Source organism: Dermacentor albipictus, chromosome 5 (assembly GCF_038994185.2).
Source record: "Dermacentor albipictus isolate Rhodes 1998 colony chromosome 5, USDA_Dalb.pri_finalv2, whole genome shotgun sequence".
NCBI lineage: Eukaryota > Metazoa > Arthropoda > Arachnida > Ixodida > Ixodidae > Dermacentor > Dermacentor albipictus.
The window spans coordinates 91,228,007-91,249,869 of record NC_091825.1 but is presented as its reverse complement, the minus strand read 5'-3'; the positions used below and the strand labels follow the sequence as shown (position 1 = coordinate 91,249,869).

At 47.2% G+C, this 21,863-nt stretch overlaps 1 protein-coding gene across 5 annotated transcripts in view; it reads left to right on the top strand.

Moving 5' to 3' along the window:
* LOC139059937 (relaxin receptor 1-like) overlaps positions 1 to 21,863 on the top strand; it is a 227,199-nt gene that overhangs the window by 171,447 nt on the left and 33,889 nt on the right. For all 5 annotated transcript variants that reach the window (XM_070538568.1, XM_070538567.1, XM_070538566.1 and 2 more), the window contains exons 12-13: positions 293 to 364; positions 21,487 to 21,555. In XM_070538568.1, coding sequence (XP_070394669.1) covers positions 293 to 364; positions 21,487 to 21,555 — 141 coding nt within the window. The remainder of the gene's footprint in view (positions 1 to 292; positions 365 to 21,486; positions 21,556 to 21,863) is intronic.

The window sequence follows — 21,863 nt, the reverse complement described above, 5'->3', positions numbered from 1 at the left end:
GCCGTTGTATGCTCAGAACCCCTTGCAGCGGCGTAGCAAGAATACGAATGTGTGAATAAATATTGTTTCGTATATGAGAGAAATCAAAATTCTACCCACAGTACCAAGCTCAATTTTGATTTCGGAGCAAAAATATTTTGTGAAAGAATTCCGCACATCGGCGGCTTTCAGGGCAATGAAGCGCATAGTTTACAAACACGCAATTCAGAATTGAAACTAGACATCGCAGTTCTGGGAACTCCACCTCTTAAGAATCTCGTGCTGGGATTCCTAATTTCTGCTTCATTTCTAGGTCTCTAACAAGAAACAAGCTCGTGCGCCTGTCACCGAAGGATTTCACGGGCCTTGTATCTCTGCGAACACTGTAAGTGTCGGTTTCAGCTTCGAAGAGCGTTTGCAAGTGTTAGTATTCTTAAAGTTTCACGAAAAAATGTTTTGTCTATGAAGCCTTCCTGGTCTGGAATACTTCATTAGCAAAACGAACTCGCCAACCACGTTAAAAAGAAATGCTGCAGAATGAAAGATGAATGCTACGCTGCCCCTCTTTTTTTTCTTTTTTTCTTCACGGATTATGCCTAGCCATTTAATAACTTTCTCGCTGCTGGTCCATGCCAAAATTATTCATTCTTTTTTACTCATTTGTGTCCTTCAAAGGTACATAGGCAAATTCGCAGAACCTTATGGCAAAAGCAGCGGATGAAGAACTTTAGGAGATAACCAGCTTTCAATTTCGCGAAAGTAATAAAAATGTAACAGAGATTCAATGGTATCGTTTTTTAAGCCGCAGTGGTAATTATCATATGAAAGCTAAGTACGTTCGTTTCTCCTCTTAGGGCTGAGAGGAACCACCCTGGCTTTGGTGGGAAAGGTATAGTGCATAGAATGTAGAGCAGCATCCTATGTAGAAGAGTATGGGAGAATCGTAGATGGCTTTTAAAGCTCTGCTACCTTGTCCGATACTTGCAGATATTGTTATCGGTAATATGGTCCGAGAGCCGAATGCGCGTGATCGTGCTGGGTGCCGTCTAGAAGCGAACTTCTTCAGGAGTTTGAGTGCGCAATAAAGCCCACGGACATTAGTTTACAGGGGGCCCGGAAGTCAGAAATTTCATTACTGGGCAACCATATTACCTTCGGCCAGTCGGAGCGCCTCCGTTATGGCGTCAGAAGCCGTAGCGGAGACTTCCTGTAGACGGTACAACAAAAAGTCCGAGGACACCCAAGCACTTGTTATGAGTTGTGAATGCGAAAGCACTTTTGTTCAGTTGAACGCCGCTGAGCGGTTCTTCGAGTTATGAACTCCTCGCCGACGAGCGAGCGCATTGAGGCGCTTGGCCAACGCCTCCTATATATAGCACGAAGTAGGTGCAGTTCGATCCGTCATGTCATGCTACCCCAGCGGTCTTTCCCGAGCCTGTCTTTCCCGAGCTGACTTTATACATTGCCTGTATGTTCACCAACCTCACCGTACTACAATACTTTCAGACGCGCTCAATTTTTTTTCTACTACGGATTCCTTCTGCATTACAGATCACATAGCCTGCCCAACTAAATTTCTTCCTCTTGCGAGGAAGTCTTACCGTCAGATAAGGTCCGATTTTTTTTTCAGATTCATGTCAAACGCAGACGTGTTCTCCTTATCTAACCATTTCAATGGTGTGAATAAATATTGTTTAAAATATGAGTGAAATCAAAATTATACCCACAGTACCAAGCTCAATTTTGATTTCGGAGCACAAATATTTTGTAAAAAAATTCCGCACATCGGCGACTTCCAGGGCACTGAAGCGCAATGTTTACGAACACGAAATTCAGAATTGAAACTAGATATCGTAGTTCTGTGTACTCCACCTCATAACATACTTGAACGGACAACTTTGATATGCGTTTACCGGATGGGCCATTTGAACAAATGAGCGAGGAGTACATGTCGACCCACACGGATTTGCATTTTTTGACGTATGAACTCAATTCGTGACGTCTTTTCTACAAAAATGTTTCAGAAAAAATAAACACAGAGCATCTACTAGGAGTGTCTGTACGGTTGCAATATTCGCTGGAGTGACCAAGGAATTCATATAGGTCAATGTCACTAAGTAATACCCCGGCTGTACAGTAAGAAATAACAGCTGGTAGTTATACAAACGAAATTGAACCAGAAACATTTCCAATACATTTATGAAGACAAAGCGCAATAAAACGCACGAAAATGTCGCTAATGCTCCAAGAAATATGGTAAAATCACTGTAGAGAAAAGAAGCCATCTTTCTGCAAAAATTCTGTTTACATAGTAGAGCTCGTGTCATATCCATTCCTTTCATGGTTTGTACCTTTTCTCCTTCCTGATTCGTTTGAGTGAAGCCGCATCCCCTGCCGCTATCACCGACATCGGCGTTCATAGGGACAGATGAGACAGATAGAATAGGATGAAATCTTCACGTATTACGGCCCTGTAGGTAGACCTGCAGTCGTCCAAATGCGAGCCGCGTAGCGCGTGTGTTTTGCGCAGCCAGGCGAAAAGCGAATACTTGCCGAGATGTACGAGCAACTCCGATGTGTAGCGGACACTGCTTGTGCCACGTCACAGTTGATCGGACATATCCGCTGCCTCCGTGGCTCTTGCTTTTCGCTGGGCTGCTCAAGAACAACGCGCTTCGCTGTTCGCATTTGGGCAACTGCAGATGGTAAACATTTCCACGCTCAACTCACTTTTATCGTCACCAAAAGCGACTCGGCAGATGGAGTCGATCAAGCTTTATCTTGTCTCGACAGCGCCTTTTTTATTAGTCCTATCTTTTTCGTCGGCGAAAAGAAATGTAATTTCTTTTCCACTTTGAGTGCAAGCGTCCTTAAAGTGTGCCGCCTGTTGTCGCAGGCAAGATGCTTTTTTGCACTGAAATTCAGGCGTGCAAACACAGACACGAGGAGGAGGAACACAAACACCGTTTTGCACTTGTGTTCTTGTATGAACTCCCCTGCTTTACCGTGTGCCACCAACTTGCTCAAGCTTCAGTCGTTCTATACTTCCTTATGCAAATAGATCATGACAGCGCTTCTTAACATCGATTGCAATCGTTCTTTTGGGGTGCATTGTGGGTACTGCTGATGAACACTGTGCACCTTCTGCGCGAGCAGAGGCGAGCGAGAATGTTTGCCCACTTTGAGCTACGCGTTGGAAGAAAGTGCACTGTGTACACATCAGCATGCATCCTTGAGAGGACAAGCAGCTTTCCTGCTGAGACGTTCAAAATTCTTCGGGGAGTTCGCACACTGGGTCGCAAGTGCGCCTTTATTTCTACGCTTTATACAGCCGCGCGTTTTGCTTGCTCAAAGCGGCCTATACTACGAAGCAATTGGTTGTTTTCCTTGAGCCGTGTATTACCAGCTGTAAAAAACTTCTTTTGCAACTACGCCACTTTAAATTTCCAGCTCACGACACCCGTAGATTTCTTTTACGCCATTAACATTGAGTCTTAATACTTCTTACACCGTCGCGATCGCATCTGGTCGTCGTGACCTTTGCACATTCCATTATTTAGGGAATAATAAATAATTTTTGTTTTGAGAGTCTTCGGTTAACGCTGCAGTGATCGAGAAAAAAACATTGCCGAGAGTAATGAGAGTGCAGTCAATGTTCCAGTGGAAGAAATAAAACGAGAAACACAAGAACTTGATGTAATCTACGTAGAAAATCCGAATGTTCGCTTGGTCAAAATTCTTGCAGCATGGTTGGTGGAACAGCTTATGCAACGCTTAGAACAGTCAAAGTCGCGGTAATAATGAAGGCAACGACAGGTAACGGCTGAACACAGCAGACGACAGAAAATTTTCCTTGATTAACAGGCTCCAGAATTACTGGGAGGTTGCTAATGCCATGGGCGAGCAAATAAGCCGCATCCTTGTAAGAAGTGCAGAGTATTAGCTGCTTCACTCTTAGGCTAAGTTCCACCCTTTGGAGTGTATCTCTGCAACACAACAATAATCGTCTTCTGCCTTGCTTGCGTTTGCTTTCTTGAAAACGCCGCGCCCGCTACTTTCCTGTCGGGAATGCTATGTCGTGCTGATACCGCGCAGGCCGTTCGTTACTGGGAAGTACCGGGCTCGCCGCGTTAACGAAAGGAAACGCGGACAAGACAGAGGACGAACATTGTTGTGTGGCAAAAGGGCGTAATTTTGCCCAAGAGTGTAGAAAGACAGCCGACCAGCTGGTCATATCACTGGATTAAAAATTATGTTTCGGTCACGTCAAATTAAGTTCGGTTACGTCATATGGTGAATAATCGCACCACTGAGCGCTAAATTCTCCTCGGAAGCGTCAAGAGATAGAAAGGAGGCCCAGAAATGTACAGAGGTTAACCAGACGTAGTTGCAGTTGCCTTCCCAGCACGGGTGCTAAACTAGGGTAGGTGGGAGGGGTGAAAGAGAAAGAGAGCGGAAAGGGAAAAAGAGAATGATAGATGAGCACAAACAAACTGCATACACTATATAGCGGTAGGGGGCGGCGTTCCTAAAGTTTATCATGAAGGCCCATAGACAGAAGGAACCTTAGTAGCACAATCAAAGTCCTCTGCGCGGAGTTCCTTTAGAAGTACTAGCCTAGAGCTTTTATTTCTGATAGTGGTCGATTGTCCAATTGGTCCAGCACTCTGGACATCACTTGGCTCTCGGCACTATAGCGCGGACAGACACGGATCATGTGTGCGAGCGTCTCATCACAGCTGCATGTGTCACTTTGATCTATTTAAATGGAGCTTTGATGTGCAACCCATAACAAGCTCGCACTGTTGAACGACATGAAAAATAAATAGTTACATTTTACTTTTAACCCAGCTATAACGGCCAAAAAGCGTGAACATTATCTAACCGTTTACCACAGATTGTCCATGCCGTATAATTATATTCTGTTACGCGAATGAAAGCTAATAAAATTATTCCTTTAGTCACGCACCACGTGGCCTACAGTTAAGCATTTTTCTATACTAAGCAGTTTGTGTGCTCAAACAGAGACGCCTCGCTTATAAACATTACGCTGCATATCGTGTTACGTGAATCCGGAAATCCAGGCGCCCTTGGGTATACCTGTGATGGCACCCAATTCTGGTATAATGTAATTAAAATATCGCGTCTTTTACTGCACGACATCGCTGATGTTTTATTTTATGCTGCAGTCGTTAAACGAAATGTCTGACTTCACGAGAAGGGCTAATAAAGCCGACATCGTATGTATATTAAAGCATAATTATTGGTTATTTAGACGTTCATACCAGTGAATAATTATTGAGGGAGTCAAATATTCGCGATAGCGTTTGTGATTTGTCATTCACTCGACGGCAGCGTGACGCTACAAAGGAAACACGTGTAAGAAAGCGCTAACATCTACCCACCTTTCAAAGAAATGATTTGCCAGTTCTGTTTTAAAGTAACTGCCCTTGTAATGATGGTTGTGCATTGGGGGGCGTCTTCAGTGTACAAAGATTGCGTAGGGTGATCACCAAGCACGAGTCAAACTCTCTTCTTGTTTGTTATCGTTCATCGCGTCTCATAATTTTATCTACACCTTCGAAATTCACCGCCAAGCCCAGCTGCATTCAGTAACTATGCTAACCCTGCTGCTTGATGCGGGAAATTTCCAGTCACTGTCTCAACGAACGTGTCGAAACGTGGGAACTACATTGTGCGCAGTAATTACGCACTGCCTGCCAGATGGTTCAAGGGCCAATTCATTAGTGTTCCAGTAGTCAGAACCTCGCAACATTTAACGAGAACTGAACTTTGAACGATGTATTTCAAATGCACGTTTCACATGGCCCACTACACTTCCCATTTCCTTCATTTCAAGAGAAACGGTGAGAGACGTGGACACAAACACTTCATAGGCTCTTTGGCTAACGGAAAACATGCAAGTGAGCTTTGCGTCACACTTATTCCCTGCTTTGAACTGACCACACCTTTCCCTGCCCTGCCTTTTGCTACCACTGCATAATATTGTCACGAGAGGAAAAGCCAGTCAGACAGTTCTAAGCGAACGGCCGTTTACAGTTTGTTTTCGCAGCAGCTACCACGCACACTTCTTCTTCCTCGACAGCTCGCGTAACTAGCTCGTGCCATTACCCCTCCCTCCAAAAAAAAAAGAAAAAAAAACAAACAAATAAATAAATAAATAGAGTTGGGGAGATGTGAAATGCCACAAGGAAAAAATAAAAGAAATGAGAAAGACAGCGGACGAGACGACAGGGGCCGAATCACAAAGTTTGTGGATGAGAGTCAGCGCGAATGGTAGGGCTTCATCCTGGTAACGTGAACAATGTCAGAGGAACGTGGTCTACGGGAGTGGTGCGAACTGTCGGCTGGAATAACTTCGTAGTTGACAGGACTTAGACGACGCAAAACAATGTAGGGTCCAAAGTATCGGCGCAATAATTTTTCTGACCGGCCTCTTTGACGTATAGGGGTCCAAACCCTTACAAGATCTCCCGGGTTGTATGTGACGTCTCGATGACATAGGTTGTATCGACGAGCATCTTGACGTTGTCGGGATAGAATTCGTTCCCGCGCAAGGTGCCGCGCTGCTTCGGCACGCTGAACAAAGGCGTCTGTATCTGGTGCGGTATGTTGCGACGAAGTTGGTAGGAGCATCACGTCGAGCATAGTGGTGACGTCGCGTCCGTAGACCAGACGAAAAGGAGGAAACCCGGTGGTTTCTTGTAGGGCAGTGTTGTACGCGAATGTCACATACGGGAGCAGTTCGTCCCAATTTTTATGGTCCGTGGCAACATACATGGAAAGCATATCCGCGATCGTTTTGTTGAGACGCTCAGTTAAACCGTTAGTCTGCGGGTGATACGCAGTTGCCGTACGGTGCGTTGTCCCGCTCAGCTGCAGGATATTTCGGACCAACTGGGCAGTGAAGGCCGTACCACGGTCTGTGATGACGACAGCGGGAGCACCATGTCGAAGGACGATATTTTTGATGAAGAAGTTAGCAACATCTGAAGCAGTAGCTCGCTGAACGGCTTGTGTTTCGCAGTATCGAGTGAGGTAATCGGTGGCGACGACGATCCAGCGGTTATCAGCCGAAGACTTGGGAAATGGGCCGAGTAAATCCATCCCAACTTGTTCAAAAGGTGAGCAAGGAGGTCGGACAGGCTGAAGCAGACCGGCTGGTTTCAGAGGTGGAACTTTGCGACGCTGGCAATCTCGACAACTTCTGACGTACTGCTTCACGGTTTTTGTGAGTTTTTGCCAATAGTACTTCTGCTTGATCCTCGCGAGAGTACGCGTGAAACCAAGATGCCCAGACGTTGGTTCGTCGTGGCATGCACGTATAACGTCGTCGCGGAGAGTAGCGGGAACAACGAGCAGGAAAGCGGTTGCCGTAGGGTGAAAGTTCTGCTTGTATAGGATGTCGCCACGTAGGCAGAAAGATGACAAGTGACGCGCGAACTGCCGTGGGGGTTGTGGGCGGCTTCCTTCAAGGTATTCAATCAAGGGCTGGAGCTCGGAATCTTGGCGTTGCTGTTGAGCAAGGTTTAAAGACGGAAGAGTACAAAGAAAACCCGAATCGTCGTCAGTATCTAGTGGTGCGGGTTCGACGGGTGCGCGAGAGAGACAGTCGGCGTCAGTGTGTTTCTGGCCAGACTTATAGACGATGGTCACATCAAATTCCTGCAACCGAAGGCTCCATCTTGCGAGACGGCCTGAAGGATCTTTGAGATTCGCCAGCCAGCAGAGAGAGTGGTGGTCGCTGACGACACGGAAGGGGCGTCCGTACAGGTATGGGCGGAACTTCTGGAGAGACCATATGACTGCCAGACATTCTTTTTCAGTTGCTGAGTAGTTTTTTTCAGCAGCAGACAAGGTTCGGCTGGCATACGCAATAACGCGCTCAACACCAGCTTGAAACTGTACGAGTGTCGCTCCGAGACCAACGTTACTAGCATCAGTATGCACTTCTGTGTCAGCCTCGGTGTCAAAGTGACCAAGGATCGGTGGTGTCTGGAGACGTTGCTGAAGGTCGTGGAAGGCGTCGGATTGTGCCGGGCCCCAAACAAATGTGACGTCGTTCTTGATGAGTCGTTGCAAAGGTTCGGCAATTTCACAAAAATTGGGTACAAAACGCCGGTAATACGCGCAAAGCCCTAAAAATCGGCGGACATCGTGTTTTGTCTTCGGTATCGGGAACAGAGCGACTGCCATGGCTTTGTCAGGGTCAGGGCGCACACCGGTGCTGCTGACAATATGACCTAGAAATTTGAGCTCCTCGTAGCCAAAGTGACATTTTTCGGGCTTCAGGGAGAGGCCGGCGGTGCGGATAGCTTGAAGAACCGCCTCAAGCCGCTGGATGTGTTGTTCAAACGTGGTGGAAAAAACAACTACATCGTCTAAGTAGACTAAACACGAGTTCCAGTTGAGGTCAGATAAAACTGTGTCCATCATGCGTTGAAATGTGGCCGGAGCGGAACACAATCCAAAAGGGAGGACCTTAAATTGATAGAGACTGTCGGGTGTTATAAACGCCGTTTTTTCCTGGTCCCGTTCGTCAACTTCAATTTGCCAGTACCCACGACGCAGATCCATTGAAGAAAAGTAACGGGCATGTCGCAGGCGATCCAAGGAGTCGTCAATTCGAGGAAGTGGGTAAACGTCTTTTTTCGTGACCTTGTTCAGTTTGCGGTAATCGACACAGAAGCGTAGTGAACCATCTTTCTTTTGAACTAATACAACAGGTGAAGACCAAGGACTTGTCGATGGTTGAATGACATCATCGTCGAGCATTTGTTTAACTTGATGACGAATAGCATCCTGTTCTCTTTGCGACACGCGATAAGCGTGTTGGCGAACAGGTTGGACGGTCGGTTCAGTGATGATTCTGTGTTTGATTAAAGGAGTCTGTTTGACCTTCGACGTGGTGGCGAAACAGTCGCTAAATGACGATAGCAGAGTGAGGAGCCTCTGCTTCTCATTTTGGTCTAGCTGTGGGTTGACGTTGATGTGACTGGTCAAGTCCACATCGCTGGGTTCCGGAATCGAGATTGTCGTTACCGAAGCACAGGCGTTGGAATCGGCCACCGTTTCAAAGTAGGCCATGGTGGTATGCCTCGCAAAGTGCTTGTATTCGCCACTGAAGTTGGTAACTAGAATCGTGGTTTGCCTATGTTGGAGCTCTACGAGACCTCGTGCGACGCCGACTTCGCGATCCAGCAATATGGCGAGGTTACCTTCGGCAATGCCTATTCCTAGTTGTTCTTGGGGGCATTCAACGAGGACGAAGATGCTACTTCGAGGCGGTAACGTCACGCAGTCATCGACCACGCGTAAAGCCGCGCGGTGATGTTCATCCTCCACACTCGAATCCGAAGAAACGTAGTTAGAAAAAGTCACGAACAAGTCACGAAGGTTAATGATCGCCCCATACTCCTGGAGAAAATCCATGCCCAGTATAACTAGTCGAGAACACTTGGGCAGCACAAGGAAAGACGCTACGAAAGTCGAAGTAGAAATTGCAAGTCGGGCGGTGCATCGTCCAATGGGTGACACGAGGTGTCCTCCGGCCGTAATCAGATGTGGGCCGTCCCACGCTGTCAGCACCTTGCGTAGCCGAGTGGCCAGTGAGGCACTCATAACCGAGTAGTCAGCTCCCGTATCGACAAGTGCAGTTACCGGATAACCGTCGATTGAAGCAGTAATAACAGCAGAAGTTCTTTTTGCAGTTTCGAATGAAGGCGTCAGCGGTACGTCGCGAGGGGATGGCGTCGGCGGAGGATATTTGACGGTTCGCATGACAGTGGCCTCACCCCCGGAGGTCGCCGTTTTCAGTTTCCCCGGCGCGGGCTTCCACCGTTGACTCCAGCGGAATCAAAGGCGGGTCGAGCACGGTTTGGTGACGCGTACCGACGAGGTGAAGGCGACCGTGACTGTCTTCGCTGTTGGGCAGGAGGAAGCCGGTTACTTTCTAGGTATTGCTCGATGTCGTGCGGGCGTTCGCCATAGCGCGGGCAACGGGCGTCCGGATGGTATCCCCGCAGACCAATCCGTCGGTACTGGCAGTCGCGATACATGTGACCAGCCTCTCCGCAGTGATAGCACAACGGACTGTTGTCGGGGGCGAGCCATACTGTAGATTTGCGCGGACCAGGATGAAAAGGTGCTTGCGGGTTCGTGCGGTGGATCGGACTTGGGGAGCGTCGAGAAATCCCAGCAGGCGGCTGCGAAAAACGGCCCGTCGACGGCGCGGAAGCCCGAAGAGCATCCGCGTACGAGAACGTGGGAGGTTCGGGTCGTGTTGGCGGCGAGGGATGAACCACTTTGCCGATTTCTTCCCGAATGACATCCGTAAGAACCGCGGCACTGGGAGGTGCCGGAGCTGATGCATAGGACTTCTGCAGTTCTTCTCGAACGATTTGTCGTATTAGCTCGGTAAGGGACTCCCTGTCATCATTTGCAGGTACGAGAGAGCATGCAACAGTCATGGTGGTCTGGCGTTCATACTGCGAGAGCCGCTGCCGAAGCATACGTTCCATGACTGTTGCCTCACGAATGAACTGAGAGACTGTTGTAGGAGGATTGCGCACGAGGCCCGCGAAAAGCTGTTCTTTTACGCCTCGCATTAACAGACGCACCTTCTTGTCTTCTGGCATTAGTGGATCGGCCCGACGGAACAATCGCGTCATGTCTTCGACGAACATGGCGACGGTTTCGTTTGGCATTTGGAACCTCGAAGACAGTGCCTGTTCGGCTTTTCCTTTCCTTTCGGGAGTGCTGAAGGCTTCGCAAAGCAGTCGGTAAAACTCCTGCCAGCTGGTAAATGAGGCTTCGTGGTTCTCGTACTATACTCTCGCCGCGTCTAAAAGGGAAAAGTAGACGTTCTTCAACTTACGGCGATCGTCCCAGTCGTTAAAGGCGGCGACCCGGTTGAAATGGTCCAACCAGTCTTCAACGTCCTCAAAGGCGTCGCCATGGAACGGGTTAGGCGTGCGAGGCGCGTTGAGAATGCATGGTACGGCAGCATTTGGCATCCCCTCGGTTTGGCTTGCGGTAGTTGTTGACATCTTCCTCACGGAGCTTGCCAGGGGGCTGTATTGCGGTGGAAGACCTTGGAGGCGACGGCTGCTTCGATAGATTTCTGCCGTCCCCGAGGTACTGGCGTCGGTAGCTTCTGGTTGAGGACCCGTAGGCATACGATGGATGCGTACCCAGCACGTCCACCAGTTTGTCACGAGAGGAAAAGCCAGTCAGACAGTTCTAAGCGAACGGCCGTTTACAGTTTGTTTTCGCAGCAGCTACCACGCACACTTCTTCTTCCTCGACAGCTCGCGTAACTAGCTCGTGCCAATATTTTCTTCGCAGTGAAATCTACCTGATGTCACACACCATTAGGCAATGAATTAATTATTCAACTAACCAACTAATTAATTAATTAATGTGGAACCCGTGCGTACTACACGCTTCCTTTCATTCAAAGCCTTACTTATTTTAGAAATAGACTGGTCGACATGATCAGGCCTAATTAAATGCAACTTTTTCGGCATCATCTCACACTGCGTCAGGCACACAGACAAAAGAGGCTCAAGCAGTGATTGCTGAGGGACTGTTGGACTTTCAAAAAGTATAATGATATAAATTATTCGATTAAAAACTAGGTGCTGGGAGTTAAAATATAATGTTGAAATAGCAACACTATATACGAAAGCAGCTTGAGCATTTTGACAACCTTTCTAGAAGTTTTCCTTCCATTTGTTTTGGGAATACAGAACAAGAATCGACGACTACATATAATCATTCGGTTAGCCTATGCAGCTATGAAAACGTGCTATAGTGATGTATTTTTTTTTCACATTAGCTTAAAATCTCGCGCATCAGATAACCCAGAAATTTCTATTCTGCTCGCCATCGTGAAGCATTTCCTGCTTTCTTTTTTGCCTGTGTCCTCTTCATTGCCTTCGATACTGGAATAAACATGAAACTTAAATGAGAAAACCCATCTTGGGGTGCACACACACCCACAAAAAATAAAGAAAGGAGCCTTGAAGCACGGCGTGGCCAATTGCCAACACCAACGCGGCACACACTACACTATTGAAGCGGGTTCCTATTAATTGCTTTTCAGTATTCTACCGCGGAACCAATGACATAGCTCAGCATCGATCGACTGCGGAAAACAATGGCTTGTTCCAGCGATGTGGCTTGACTGAAGCAACCATTCACTTTTCGTGCTATAAATTGGTAACAAAAATGACCCCGCCTAATTCAGGCACTCAGCGCCTGTCGACAGAAACTTCCTTTAGAGCTCATGGGTTCTCTTTGCCGACTGCTCACAGCGCTGGCTCTGAGCTGGTACCAGTCAGATACACCACTCCTGATTTCTCTAAGCCACGGCACTCGACTGTCGCAGGAATGCACAAGCATATAAAAAGAGAGAGAGAGAGAGAAATTGTGTTTAGCGAGATGAGAAGAAGCCGAGCTACAGCCTTTGCATACCGATCCGGATAAGCAAGATCAGGTATGAAAACGATAGATCACATCGTTAAACTTTCACCTATACGCAAATACACGCATCAAGCAACACGCTAAATTTAGACATAGTATAAGTCAAAAGGCTGTCTTGGGGTTACTAACTCGTACGAGCATTGGGAACGTGTTTCGTGCATAGACTTAAGTTATGCAGTTTCTATTGGGTTTTGCGGGCGCAAGTAACGGGGTCGTTAAGAAACGTAACTACAGAATGAAGCGTAAGCTTCAAGAAAATAAAGCACAAGAAAGCGCCCCTTCGAGACATGGCTATGTTTCTGAGTCTAGGAGCCCTATAACGTAAAGCTATTCCAATCTGTTTTTATTATAAACTCCTGACGTCAAATTTACGTAACCGCCGACGCTAGCATCAGGCAGTAACCCGCAGCCTTGTTTGAAAAGCCTAATAAAACACGGTTATCGTTAAGAGGATGTCACTTCTGTATCAAAACGAATGACATTGCCTGATGATATTTTCCGTACCACTCGATTAACTCGACGTTTTTTACGTATGAACCATTGCAATGAGCCACTTAAAGTTCTCCTCTCAATAGGTTATTTCAGAAATACTTTGCCGCAAAAAATACTTCAATGCATTCAGCAGAAGCGGAGTTACTTGCAGTCAAACACGGCCTCCGCTGTGCTCCTGTTCCTTCTTCAATGCCTTGCACTGCGAAAGCTACGGCGGAATGGGCCGTGCCCACAACGCTGCGCCTTCTAAATGTCACCGTAGCGCGCACTTCAAAAGTTGACTTTGGATGTTAAGGTAGAGGCCACGACTTCCGATTTTTGTGCCTAAGAGGCGTTGAACGCAAGCCAAACGCTACGTAGCAGACCGCAGCTACCAAGAGCAGTCGTGTATGGGAATCCACTTTCTTATGAAATAAAGCGTCCAGAAGAGGATGAGGAGCAGGCTTCTGTTGAAAGGAGATTGTTTGAGAGAAGTGACATCGCGCTCCGCTTGCGAGCTCAACGCACCGCGTACGACAGCAAAACTTAGCTGACATTATGCAAAGAAGGTGAAGCACCTTTTTTGTATAATGAATTCTGAAGATCTAGCTCAGCTTTCTGTCGTTCTTGGCTGACATGTACACAGCAGCGTAGGCTACTCGTGAACTGCCTTGTAAAAAAAAAAGTTCGGTCATATTACGGTATAATAACCTGCAAACTCTTGGCACCAGGAAGTTTCCGTAATGGTACGTGATACTACTGAGGCCGTAGTTACCAATAAATATTATCAATGCCATTACTCAAGTTGCAACTTTTGAAGCTGCAGTGCTCCTTAACATTACCAGTGCCGTACCACAGGCCGAAACCTACTCTGAAGCCCTACTTATTTGCCAACATTTCAAATGCCGTGCCACAAGAAACTACCATTGAAGCCGTAGTGGCTCCCAACCCTGCCAATTCCGTGCCACGAACCAAAACGTTTATCCTATAGTTACCTACGGATATTGTCGACTCCGTACCATGGGTAAACGGTTATATATATGTAACATGCAAGTTCAGAGTCGGAACCGTAACTGGGGCGTGGGGGATGTCGCGTGTGAAACAGTGACTGTAAGGGATTTGTATCGTTGCTGTGCTGTACAGCAGCTTTGATAATGAAAACATCATAAAGCACTGCAACACAAATGCATGGAAGGAAAGCAATTACGACACCAGCGATTGCTACATGTGCTGTGTGTGTGCCTCCTTTCCTTCTATGTTGTGCAGCATTCTCTAGTGTTGTAGCCATATGGTAGGTAGTCTAATTAAAGCAAAATTCATTCAATCAAGAGTTCACTAGAAAAGAAATACAGGGTCCTGAATATTTGGCTGCGCATGTTCAAAAAATATTTTGCGCGCACTACTGCACTGTTGCTCAAATTTTGCAGAAAGATCGCATATTGGCGTTGACTTCGTTCAGTATTACACTTGGCATAATTAATTGCCTGGTTTCTAAGAAAAAAATGGAAATTCGCCTGCGCTTATGTGGATAGGAGTTGCTGCCGCGGCGGCGCAAGCATAAACTTGTGTCACCACCTGTTGTCATCTGCAGAAAGCAGCGTTTCAGGGCGTGCAGTCGCCTGTTCCAGGAGCGGGAGCACTACCTGAAACGCTGCTTTTTATGGCAGGTGGCGACACATGTCTGTGCCAGGGCTGGCTATTCAGACGCAATTTTTCCCATAGACGAAAAAAGTTTCTCGATTTTGTCTTAAAAGCAGGCGACTATCGTGCCAAGTGTTTTACTAAACGAAGTCGACGCCAAAATGCGATCATTCTTCAATATTTGACTACGAACAGTGAAGCGATGAGCGCAAAATATTTTTGCGGCGCATCCAAATATTCTGGACCCTGTATGTTAGCCAGAATATTGAATAAAACCACCTTTTTGGCTCTTGTGTGGGTATCAGGAGCCGAATTTTCATGGTGAGCTTTCTCCTTTTCTGTATAATTTCAGTAAATGCTTTTCATGCAGCAATAATTGATGCTCCATAAAGGTTACATGAATACTCAGGACTAGCTTTGGATAAAACAAGCAAGATGGTCAGTTTTCAGTCGTACTGTATTTGAGGAACATGAACAGCCTGTCTTGTGCCATCATAGAAACTCAAAATTAAAAAGCAGGAAATGTAACTGCGAGTGTGTTGTGAATGCGTCGAGATGTGCGCACAGAAGCATGACGCGGCAAACAGCAATACATATAATATCTATGGCAATACATAGCCGTAATGCGAGTTAGCTCTGTGGAATTCAAACTATCTACTTCATCCAAATAATTTAATAATTCCTCAAACACTCCTGTCCAGGTATTACATGAGAGGTGGGCTTCTTCAGTTCGATACAGAAAAATTTCTTCTACATCGGCCTTGAAATGGTGCCCGGTTTGATCGGCGAGCTCAATGCAGTCCCTGGCCGTCTGAATGAAGGACGACTTCAGGTACCAAGAAGTACGTGCGTGCGGCAGATATAGTCTTGTTACGATGAATGCGCAATGGCGCAGTGGCGATGTACAGGTAAAATTGGAGGTTAAGAGCAGAAGAACTTGAAATATAAAAACGAAACTTCGAAATCTTGTGTCTTATTTCGAAGTGGTGAGTCTGTGAGGACACGCTACTGTAGTATAAACACTCGTTACAAATAAATAGAAGTGTAGGGCTTTGAGTAGACCCGACGGACCCAGACTGGCCAGAAATACATTATATTCGGTCGTACTTTTGTTGAATATGCTAGTAGATTTACAGAAAGTGGTGCGAATATCGAGGAACGACGCAAGTAATCAAGAACGAAGATAGCTTCCTGGCTCATTTTAGTATGAAATCCCTACTAGCCTACCAACCTGCACTTCGCCAGCAATAAACAACACAGGCAAAACGAATCTACGCACAATACAAAGTCTTCAGAGTCAAGTGCTCCGGATCTGTCTAGGCCTGCCTCAGAGTGCTTCAACAGTGGCTACGATAGCGATCGCTAGAGACCACTTTGTCAAGACCCATATTGAAATTGAAGTACTCAGGACCCATATGAGGCATCTAGCCAGGACTCCTCGTCACCATTTAGCCTCTCTACCAGCGGACAGGCCACACACATCTTTCAGCCAAACGATAACTGTATATGATGAATCATTGCCAACTTGTTTCACTCCGGCTGCGAGACCTTCGATCCCTCCATGCTGCCTCGCTCAGCCAAAAATCAACCTCGCAATACCTGGTATCACGAAAAAAGCTGATCTGTCATCACCAGCCCTTAGACAGCTCATGCTACTATATTTGTACGAGAACTACCGTGACTCTACGCATATTTACACTGATGGATCTGTCCTTCCAAGCAGCTCCGCGGCGGCAATCGTCATACCAGCGAAAGCTACAACAATCAAATTTAAGACGACCCACGCGACAACATCGACGGCAGCAGAGCTCGCAGCGCTCTTTACTGCTCTTCATCACATTGGTGATGAACTGCCACACAAATGGACAATATTCTGCGATTCGAACGCGGCACAGCAGTCTCTACTGTCACCTTTACGACGCGGACCAAACGGACAACTAATATTCCATATTACAGAGACATTACACCATATAAGTGATGCAGGCCACGTAATAACCTTTCAGCGCCTTCCAAGTCACTGCGGGATTATCGGCAATGAACGGGCGCATCACGCTGCCCGCTCAGCCCATACTGAGGAGCGCCACGTCCCAATTCCTCTTTCTAGAACTGACGCGGCACGGAAGCTCCGCCTACTTGCTCGGCAGTGCACCGCGTTGCAATGGAATGAGCCACATTTAAAAAATCCGCGACTGTACTCACTTGATCCAACATTAAGTCTTCGAGCGCCATCACAGCTTCGCCGTAGAGACGCCACGCTTTTATATCGGCTTTGGTTGGGCGTTGCCTTTACTAAAGCCTATGCCTTCCGCATAGGGATGACCAACACCCCAACCTGTGACCACTGCGGCCATGAAGAATCAATTAGCCATATTTTGTACACCTGCCCACAGTACAGTCCACAGAGGGCATGCCTTAGCCACGAACTTGACCAACTGGACGACCAACCGCTATCCGAAAAAAGAATTCTGCAACATCGAAAGGGCCTACCCTCACAGAAGAAGGCTGTGCAAGCGCTTTTGCGCTTCTTGCGATCTACCGGCCTGTGTGAACGACTTTAACGGGAACGCCTTTTGTGTGTGTGTCTCCATGTGTGCGCGTCTTGTTTTTTTTTGCGTTTTCCTCTCTGTCATCTTTCTAACCCCTATCCCCCATCCCCAGTGTAGGGTAGCAAACCGGAGACTCATATCTGGTTAACCTCCCTGCCTTTCCTCTTCATTCTCTCTCTCAGTCTTGATGAAGCCTCCTTATGCAGGCGCACGCACAATGAAAATAATGGGTGACCCACGGTCGAATCGAACCTCGGCCGTCGAGCATGGCCTCCCGGTCATGTGACCATTATGCCAAGATCCCATGCATACATCTCTCGTTCCATAGCTGGCCAGCTCCTTGAAACGCCATGCCACTTCCTCGTCTTCTTTCTTTGTGACAGCTTGCGCGTGACGTCATGAAATTTAACCGCGCTCCCTATAAAATATGCACGCGTGCTGTGCCGCTTCGTAACTCCTCCCTTACGCTTCGCTTTGTGCACAACTACGCCCACAGGCGCATGTGTGAAAAAAAAAGAAGATATCAGGATAAACAAGAAAAACAGATAAACAAGATATCTGATCCGTGCCGACTGGCGCGCGGCTACGAGTGGTGTTTTCGTCGAAGCCTCGCTGTCTTACCAGCGCCTCGTTTGCCGGCAGCGTTGGAAAAGATGTACGATGCCGCAACTAAAGATAATCGTGCTGTGACAACAGCAGCTGACTTGAGAATTTCTTTCCAGCGTTAGTCTAACGCTTCCTGGGCAGCGGCGCATAATCTTACGCCGGGGAGCTAGTGCATACGACGCGGATGGCATCCCTTCCCGCGCTTTCGCGCGTTATCAGACAGATTGAGTTGGGCGTCCGGAGTAGCTCTGCGTACGCAGGATATCCGCGGAAGCGACAGAGCGCATGCGCAGTACGCAGGAGCACGTCACGCTTTTGCGTGACGTTCTCGCGTGTGCCCGCGTATCCACGAGAGCTCATTTTTTCGCATGTCTCCAGCTGAAGATATCACTCCGGCTTGTGGTTTGACTTCGTGGCGCCTGATATCGGCTACACAGTTTCAGAAACCGACATACCGCCGCGCTGAGTAGCACGCTTTTGGCATCATCAATCAATGCAGGTCATCAATCATCTTTTCAACGTTCGCGTCCGGCCAACTATTGCCTTTTCATGCTCGCGCGCTTCGCTATGTACGCACGACCTCGCGCACGCCCAGCTGAAGCTGTATATTATTAGCACTTGTAAGGAACACGCAGGAGACGTGAGCACGCCGTCAAAGCTGATACAAACTAGCGCCGCGATACACTATGCAAATCACTACCGCACAGGCACATCAACTATATATATCGACCTTGTGAGCGGCTATACGAAGTGACAAGCAAGCACAGGCCGGTGATTCGGCGATAAATTTTAAATTCCTATAGGCGCGATAGAGCAAGCTACGCCGTTCAGTTTCATGCACAGAAAGAGTGGCGACGGCTGAACGTCACAAAAGCACTCGCATGAGGTCTAGAATATTAGCCTGTAACAAGTAAGCGAGCCATATAGAAAAGTAAGCGCGCGGGCAGGCGGTTGATCAGTGTAGACGAACAGCTTTCTGACACAACAAAGAATTAAAGTTCATTCAGACTTACTTACCGTGCAATCGTTTGACGGCAGCCGGACAATCCCCAATGCTGCACGGTTGGACTTTGCAGCAGCGAAAAACGCGCCAAATGACGAAACCCGGGACGAAGCCGCCACAGAAACCACGTCTGCGTGCGCCTGGCCGTGTTCTTCCGCGCGGTGGCGTCGTCGCGCAAGTTCCGAGCAAAAAGTTAGTCCGATTGAAGTTTTAGGGCTGCATTAACGAAACGCATGTAGGATGGGCTTCCTGGCTATCGCAGAAAATAACGGCACTCACCCCATCAGTCACACTAAACATAACCGCTTATCATACCCCAAAATAGGATTCCATAGTGAAATGGGTTCGGAGCCATTGAAGCCCGTTACAGGACGCGGCAGGTATAGCGTTCGTGCAGCTGAGGCCCCATAGGATGTTCCTGTAATTTCAGTTTTTTTTTTTTAACAGTGTATGTCACTTCACCCAGCCCGATGGCTGGTTCAGGACCCCTTTAACTCATGCGCCTTTCTTCTCGAGGGAGATGCAATAAGTGTCACGCTATTGCACTCCTGCGAAGGGAATTTGATGGAAGTTTTGGCGAAGGCAGCTCGGCGATCTCCTTTTACGGCTAAAGGAAGTAACTTCAGTTCCATACAGCTTGAGATACAGCTGAAAAAAAAAACAAGTTTTCTGCAATTAACTGCCCTTTCCACTTGATTACAACAATTTTGGCAGCATAACAGAATGATATAAACACTGCTCGATCACAGTTTTTGCGCGCAACTGCCTTACACTCTCAACCTCCCCACTCCTTCTCATTGTTCACATAGGCGCCATCTCTTTCTCTTGTTGACTGTGAAGTTGACCGCATGTGCGTCGTGTTGTACGTGCCCCTCCTTGCTTGGCAGCTGGGTATGACTTCGCCGGTCTAAAGGTATTTCCGGGAATCCATAGCAAGGATGGCTTGCGAGATCTCCTAGCACAAAATGTCGCCGTTAGGGCACTCGATTATAGCAAGAACAGGAAAAGACAGTAGCCTTGTCACGCCTTACGCCAAAACATGGGTAAGCGCATAGTTGTCAGCGCAGCTGCCGGCATCGATATGTTTAACGAGTGCACTGTGCTTTTAGAAATTTAGTCAGTTTCTTGCACAAAGGTCTTTTCAACAGTTCTTTTTTAATTAAAACAACATCACGCAATAATAGATTTAGGCACCAGTATACAGGCGACATTTTTGTGCTCGCACAACCAAAGAGCGCCTAATACGCCCCGGGTAGTTTCTATTAAAACTCGTTAGTGACCGGGTATTATGACCACAGCTCCATTGAGCACAAACTCCTGTAGGAAGTACTGCAGTCCCTAGTTTTAAGGGAGGGCACGGGTGCCCAAGCACAACGGATGCAAATTGACTTGATAAACAGAAACTATACTGTTGGTTGCGCAAGTATGTGCCATTATGTCACAGGCAAACAGGCAAGACGTGCAGTGTTTAGCATGCACATACATTTGCAAAGCGTACTCTGGTTTGCTACATCTGTGGAGAAAAGTGTCCTTAGACGTACGCCTGCCGCTCCTCAAAGACTTCTCCGAACACATTTACTTGTATGTCGTTCAATGCTTAGTGGTATGAAATAGCGTCGCTCTGACATCGAAAAGCTGTGAAATAGTTTAGCGTTATTTTTGGCACCGAAGCTCCCGAGACAAGCCAGGCCCAAAATGGACTCGTTGGCACTCGTCATTTTGGTGCTAGTCATCGTAGGGGGGGGGGGGGGGGGGGGAGCGGTCGCTATAGAGCAAGGGCCAGGGTACCGATATAGCAGATGTTGTTCTGGCAGGCGACCAGGCAATGAGAACCAAGTGCAAGCAATGCCGGCTTTAACAAATCCGGTTAAAATGAATTATTCTAGATATCGGACACGCGAAACTACTTATGTAATCCTCGTTATGCATTGGACGTTGGATATACCGAACTTGGAGTTGCCGCTGCTAACAGAAGCACCGCCTTTCCCGCCAGTTTAGGACGCACTTCTGCGCTACGTACGCTGCGCCAGTATACTGTGCCCCAAATTTCTGAAAGCGGACTGGAACAGGTCTGTAACTGCAATCTCGCGAATTGAGAACGCCATTCTTAGTGATTCTGCGGAGCACTTAGAGGCAGAGGCACAAATGACTGCGTAATAGGCGTAGTTTGGTTTTCGATAAGTTAATTATCTCTTGGCTTTCTTTCAGCCATGCACTTGACTAATCCGTTTATGACAAGCGCCCCAGGAAAGCTCGTTCGAGGGCGATTTCTGATATCCCGAGTTGGCATGATGTATCGAATTATTTTAGCACATAAGCCTGTTCAATATACCCAGGTTACAAAATAAGCAATTATAAAACATTACTAGAAAGAAAATGGCCTATAAAACTACCATGAGCTGTGTTCAAGTGTCCTCGGAACAAATGTCCTAAAATATTCAAATGTCCTCGGAACCTACGTGGCACGGTACTGGAATTTCACTAGAATGTTCGTGTTGTCATCTAGCATGTGTACTTGCGAGTGGTTTTCAATACCTAAGTTTGTTGGTGAGACACGATTTTTTCCTCTGTTTCCCACACAATTACGGCAGGGTACGCGGCCGCACCGTCGAAGTGGCACTTTTGGGAACCAGCCTCCCATGTCTGCCCATTCCTGGCCCCGTCCTGTAACATATCTTTCATTTTTTATTGTGCAGAGAACTAAGAACCGCGTTGCTTATTCCTTGCGCATAGGAACCTGGCTTACAACAAGCTGTCTGACCTGACCGGGGCCTTCAATGCACTAGGAAGCCTTCGAACACTGTAAGTCATTTAACACGGACACAATTTGCCGTCACTTTCAAAATACGTTTCATGGTACACAGTACGTAGAAGTGTAAAACGCGATCAAGACGAGGTGACGTAGTCATCCCAGCATGTTGTCCTCTTTACTTTATTTTATGTAAGAGTGCGACCACCCTGCGTACGGGTCGGAACATTAGAAATTAACCATTACAGAGAAGCACATATACCGTGACATCCTGTACGCGGAACAGAGTCGATGAAAATTGCGCAATGAAAAGGAAACTTACATTTCGTAAAAATAACAATAAAATTTACTGACAAAAATT